The 6629-nt window shown below is 49.2% G+C and overlaps 1 protein-coding gene across 1 annotated transcript; it reads right to left on the bottom strand.

The window, feature by feature from the left end:
* Window positions 1-1835: 1835 nt before the first annotated feature.
* Window positions 1836-2813, bottom strand: LOC119356002 (histone H1-like). The gene is made up of 2 exons (XM_037622896.1): window positions 2603-2813; window positions 1836-2500 (listed from the first exon to the last, which is right to left on the bottom strand). The coding sequence occupies exons 1-2, from the start codon at window positions 2705-2707 to the stop codon at window positions 2030-2032; spliced, it is 576 nt and encodes a 191-aa protein (XP_037478793.1). The 5' UTR covers window positions 2708-2813; the 3' UTR covers window positions 1836-2029.
* Between the last annotated feature and the right edge of the window lie 3816 nt (window positions 2814-6629).

The following is a 6629-nucleotide window of genomic DNA, read 5'->3' on the forward strand; positions in this document are numbered from 1 at the left end:
GGCAGCTTGCATCTATTTAGACACGTCGGATGGTACTATAGCAATTGGTATTTTCAAATAAGTGAACAAAATATTTCAAAAATGTTAACAAATGTTTACAATTGAAAAAATAACATTTCTTAAAATTCTGGAAACTTTTTTTTGAATTTGAGACAAATTTTGAAAGTTTGACCATTTTAAAATTTTATTCTTTTAAAAAAATCTAAATACTTTTTGAAAATCTGAACATTTTTAAAAATTCTAACAATTTTTGAATTTCTAGCTTTTTTTTTGAAACTTTTAACACTTTTTCAAAATCTGGACAATTTTTAAAAATTTTAACATTTTGAAAATCTAGACAGTTTTAAAAGGTAACAAAATTTAAAAATCTAGACATTTTTGAAAATTTGAACAAATTTTATAAATCTGAATAATTTTTTGTATTCTGAACATTTTTTAAAAGAAATTCTGGATATTTTTTAAAATACGTTATTGCTTGCTTCGCTCATGCATGCTGACCAGCCAACGGCTGTTGGGGTGTTCCCTCTTCTTGAATGCTACGAGGGTATTTAGACTGAGCTCGTGCATGCCCAGGAGGCCCAGTGCTGGCTACCAAACACCCAAAATTGAGTCGAGGAGGGAACTTTTGAGCTCATGCACACTCCATGCGCTACCAAATACACCCTAAACTTCCTCGTTGTTTTTTTTTTTGTTTTTATATTATTTTATGCTTTGTGAGTGTGCATGTACCACTTACTTTGTTTGTCGAGTGTCTCTACTGGTTCGATAAACCTTAATTCTTAACTAAAGAAAATACTATATGCTACTATACTACATGACCCTTTCTCTTTACAGAAATCCCAACACCATCACAAGTAGTAGAAAAAAATTTGGTGTTCTTGCTGAGGAGGCTTCGCCATCACAAATACAGGTACCTTTGCTCACATTTATCAATTTGCTTGTTTTTACTTCCTTTGGCATTTGCCTTTTTATTTGCCGATGCAAGTTGTTCCGCACGCCGCTGCAGCAGTCAAACAAAGCACGGCTCAAGCCACGATCCCGCAATGAAACTCGTTGCTCGCAGCGAGTCTAAGGGCCAGTTCTTTTGGGCAATTCTCTTAGAATTGACCCCCTTCACAGCTTCTTCTAGAATTGCCATTTCATTTTTTTACAATTCCTAGCTAGTTAAGGTCTAATTAGTTAGGAGTTGTAAAAAAATATGAAATGACAATTCTGAAAAAAGCTGAGGAGGAGGTCAATTCTGGGTCCAAAAGAACTGGCCCTAAACCATTGCGGATTTGGCACGCGCTCCCCCCTCCTCGATCCCCCACCCACGTTATTTTTCCTTGACACCGCTGAGAGCACTTCGCACGGAAGCAGCGATGTGCCGCATTCCCGACTTGTACCGTGTCCATGGCTACCCCACTAACCGTCGGGCCGAGTGGTGGATTTGGAGTCGAGCTGGTTCCCGTTGCGTGACCGAGGTTTCATTCGTTGTGTGTGAGCTATCTGAAGAAATACTACGAAGAAACTGAATCTCACCCGCTCTCTTTGTTTGTGGAACACCTATGTTCAGTTTCTGACAGAAAGATGGCAATCTGGGGCCAAATTTATCGACGGAGCCCGAAGCATACAAGGCGCAAATTTGGCCAACTAAATTTTCCATCATCTATTTTGGGTAACTAACTACTCCATCCGGGAACGCTGCCCAGGAGTAGGGATATCTAACAAATTATAAGCAGAGGACACCCAAAACTGCTATTCCCCATTATCAAACTGACGACGCGTGCTAGCGAACCGAGAAGGTGAAACTGAATATCAGAAAGGCATAAACAGAGGTTCAGAAAATACAGAAATCGGGTAATAAATCTGCAATTTCATTTCATCTCCGGAAACCTAACAATTTCATAGAGTTACACACCACACGCGATACATAGAAACTGCCTAGCAGAATCGAGACCTGCATCAGGGAGGACGAGGCGTCCTTTTTGTACATACCCTAAACACAAACACACCAAGCACAACTAAAACCCATCGCCATCGGACCAGATCAAGCGGCGGCGACTTTGCGGCCCTTCTTGGCGGCCGGGGAGCGGACGGTCTTGGGCTTCGCCTTGGCCTTGGCCGCGGGCGACTTCTTGGCCTTGGCGACCAGCGTCTTCTTCTCCGGCGCCTTGCGCTTCGTGCCAGCAGCGGCGGCGGCGGCCTTCTTGGGCTTCGCGGCCGCCTTCTTCTTGGGCTTGGCGGCATCCTTTGCGGGCTTCGCCGCGGCCTTGGGGGCGGCAGGCTTGGCCTTGGGCTTGGGCTTGGGCGCGTCCTTCTTGGCGGCGTCGGAGAGCTTGTAGGAGGCCTTGACCTTGACGAGCTTGCCCTTGGAGGCGGACGCGCGGAGCTGGACGGAGAGCATCTTCTTGAAGTTGGCCGGGAGGGACTTGCCGTGCTTCTCCTCGATGTACTTGGCGATGGCGACCGAGCTGGACCCGGTCCTGTCCTTGAGCGCCGCGATCGCCTCCTTGATCATCTGCCAAGATCGAAATCAAGATCCAGTCAGCCCCAATCGCAAACCGAAACGAACGAATCTGAGAGATGCAGAGGATTTAACAGGAGAGGCTCGGGCGCTCACCTCGAAGTAGGCCGGGTGGGAGGGGCCGGCGGCGACCTTCTTCGGCTTGGCGGCGGAGGGCTTCGCCTTCGGTGCGGCGGCGGCGGGCTTGGCGAGGGCAGGCATGGTGGCCAACTGAAGCGGAGCTCTGAAACTGAAACTGCTACTTGTGCTGAGCGCGCGTGAAATTTTCGGAGGAGAGTTCGAGTGGTGGATGAATTTGGGAGCACCGGGTCGGGGATTATTTATACCCGCAGAGGGGGCGATCCGGGGGATGGGAATGCTGCGATCTCATTGGTTGGAGCGGGAGTGCCGCGGATCGCGAGCAGCGACGGGAAGGATCGGCCGAAAGCGCAAAGTATACCAGGTCACGAGGTAGGACCTGGAGCTGAGCTGTAATGCTGATTGGGTAGCTTTAGAAAAACTGTCGTGCCAAATTTTGACATTATTTTCACTAATAAAATTTAATACATGTCATAAAAAATATAATTAAAAATATGTTCAAATATGAATCCAATGATATAAAATTTTATGACATGCATTAATATTGCCGAATGTTAACGCCCACACGTGTGGGCGTTCACCATCCCGACCACACGCAAACATCTTCGTTGACAACTGTATGCACGAATCTTGGAACAAACCGGCCGGTTTTCTGCGCCACATACGACGAGGCGCGTGTGCGGTGTGCGAGTCAGTTCGCCCGCATGTTGGTTGCCATCCCACGGTCAGCGGTTGCCACTCGGAGGCGTGCGGTGGAACTGCTATGCGCCCGCACGCCACGCTCCGATCGCGGTTGACGTCAAACACGTCGCACGCCTCTGCCCCCTCTCCCTCACGGTTCCATTTACTCACCCGCACCGCAGTTACTGGCACAACCCACTCGCATTTCAAACCATTGGAGGAGAAGGCGACGGCGGAGGCGGAAGAATCGACGGTGTTAGCGGCCGTCGGTGGGGCTCGCCGGAACGGAGCGGCTTCGCCGGAGCGCCTGCGGGTTGAAGGTAATGCTCACTACAACTCTTGCAATCCCTTCCTGCATTTTTCCCCCTTCCCTCCCTGTTCGATTCCTCGATCGAGATTCGTAGAGATTCAGGCGATTCAGCGATGTGTCGGTGTTCCCGCCGGCGCCGAAGTCGTCTGCTAGCCGTTTTTGGTGGCACTGGGCAGTTTCGTCACGGCCGCGGCAGCGGCATCGTCGATGTGGTTATGCCTGTTCGGAGGCACGCACTAGTCTTGCCTATGGATTGGGCAGGTGTCTCCCGGTTTGTTTGAAGCGCATTGGTTCAAATTTGTGTTTGCGGTCAGTTCGTGGGAGAAATTTGAGGGTGAATCTGAAGTCGCGGTAGTTGCCATTGAACCCTAGATATAGTTAGTTGGGTTTTGAAACTGTAGTATGAGGCGAACTTGATAGTTTCATTAACTATCATGATTGTGTGGCAACTAACTCCCTGAACAAATGTGATAGTTGCCACAAACGTGTTTCCCCTTGCGGCAACAAATTACTAAAATGACTGTGTTAGTTGCCACATATAAGCTTTCGCATGGGGCAACTATTTTTATTGAATGACTGTGATAGTTGCCATACACACGCTCTTCCATGTGGCAACTAAATTTGCTGAATTACTGTGATAGTAGCCACAAACATGCTTTTTCATTGTGGCATCTAATTTTTCTGAATGATTTGTGATAGTTATCACATTGTGATAGTTGCCAAAATCGGTAGTCAATGCAGTTTCAGGATGCTACCACTATTGTAGCGCGGGATTCGGCCATAGGTCGAAGGGCTGCTGAGGGAGTCCTGGATTAGGGGGTGTTCGAATAGCTGAACTATACCTTCAAGCTAGACTCCTGGACTATGAAGATACAAGATTGAAGACTCCGTCCCGTGTCCGGATTGGACTTTCCTTGGCGTGGAAGGCAAGCTTGGCGATACGGATGTTCAGATCTCCTATCATTGTAACCGACTCTATGTAACCCTAACCCTATCTGGTGTCTATATAAACCGGCGGGTTTTAGTCCGTAGGACAACATACACATCAACAATCATACCATAGGCTAGCTTCTAGGGTTTAGCCTCTTTGATCTCGTGGTAGATCAACTCTTGTAATACCCATACCATCAATATTAATCAAGCAGGACGTAGGGTTTTACCTCCATCGAGAGGGCCCGAACCTGGGTAAAACTTCGTGTCCCCTGCCTCCTGTTACCATCCGGCCTAGACGCACAGTTTGGGACCCCCTACCCGAGATCCGCCGGTTTTGACACCGACATTGGTGCTTTCATTGAGAGTTCCTCTGTGCCATCGCCGTCAGGCCCGATGGCTCCTACAATCATCAATGGCGATGCGGTCTAGGGTGAGACCTTCCTCCCCGGATAGATCTTCGTCTTTGGCGGCTTTGCACTGCGGGCCGATTCACTTGGCCATCTAGAGCAGATCGAAAGCTATGCCCCTGGCCGTCAGGTCAGATTCGGAAGTTTAAACTACACAGCCGACATCCGCGGGGACTTGATCTTCGACGGATTCGAACCACTGCCGAGCGCGCCACACTGTCTCGACGGGCATGATCTAGCTCTGCCGCCAAACAGTGCCCTGGAGGCCGCACCTACATCGGCTCCGGCCCCTGGTTCGGAGCCGACCGCGCCGATCGAGGATGGGCGGTTGGACGCCGCCTCGGGGGCTGTGATCCCAATGGCGATTGAGCCGAACACCAGCCCCGCACTCTACAAGACTCGTGACTCCATGGAGTCGGATTCTTCTCTGGACTCCGAACCCTCCACGCCCCTGCCGAGCGAATCCGATTGGGCGCCGATCATGGAGTTCACGGCCGCGGACGTCTTTCAGCACTCGCCTTTCGGCGATATCCTGAAATCACTGAAGTCTCTCTCTTTGTTGGGAGAGCCCTGGCCGGACTACGGTCAGCGAGGTTGGGGCACGGACGATGAAGAAATTCAAAACCCACCCACCACCCACTTTGTAGCCACTGTCAACAACTTAACCGACACGCTCGACTTCGACTCCGAAGACATCGACGGTATGGACGCCAATGAAGGAGATGATGAAGAACCAGCGCCTGCTAGGCCCTAGAAAGCCACCTCGTCATATGACATATACATGGTGGACACCCCAAAAGAGGGAGAGGGCGATGGAACAGCAGAGGATGACCCCTCCAAGAAACAGCAAAAGCGTCGGCGTCAGCGGCGCTGCTCAAAATCCCGCCAACACAAAAAGGGCGATTCCAGCACGGGAGATAATAATACCCCGGAAAGCGCCGAAGGAAATCCCCCGAGCAAGATTTAGCACATGAGGATGGAGAAACCAGCCCTCATGAGAGAGCGGCCGACAGAGAGCTCGAGGACGATAATTGTATGCCTCCCTCCGAAGACGAGGCAAGCCTCGACGACGACGAATTCGCCATGCCGGAGGATCCCGTCGAACAAGAGCATTTTCAACGCAGGCTTATGGCCACGGCAAGAAGCCTCAAGAAAAAACAGCAGTAGCTTAAAGCTGATCAAGATCGGCTAGTTGATAGATGGACTGAAGTCCTCACGGCCGAAGAGCATAAACCCGAACGCCCCTCCAAGTGCTACCCGAAGCGCAGGTTGCTACCCCGGTTAGAGGAGGAAGCACTCGACGCGGCCGATAGGCCACCTCGTGGCCGCGACAGAGAGGCCTCATGGCCCTCCACCCAAGCCGCTGAAGGAAATATGCCCTAGAGGCAATAATAAAGTTATTATTTATTTCCTTATATCATGATAAATGTTTATTATTCATGCTAGAATTGTATTAACCGGAAACATAATACATGTGTGAATACATAGACAAACAGAGTGTCACTAGTATGCCTCTACTCGACTAGCTCGTTAATCAAAGATGGTTATGTTTCCTGACCATGAACAATGAGTTGTTATTTGATTAACGAGGTCACATCATTAGTTGAATGATCTGATTGACATGACCCATTCCATTAGCTTAGCACCTGATCGTTTAGTATGTTGCTATTGCTTTCTTCATGACTTATACATGTTCCTATGACTATGAGATTAT

This window comes from Triticum dicoccoides, chromosome 2A (genome assembly GCF_002162155.2).
Source record: "Triticum dicoccoides isolate Atlit2015 ecotype Zavitan chromosome 2A, WEW_v2.0, whole genome shotgun sequence".
Classification (NCBI taxonomy): domain Eukaryota; kingdom Viridiplantae; phylum Streptophyta; class Magnoliopsida; order Poales; family Poaceae; genus Triticum; species Triticum dicoccoides.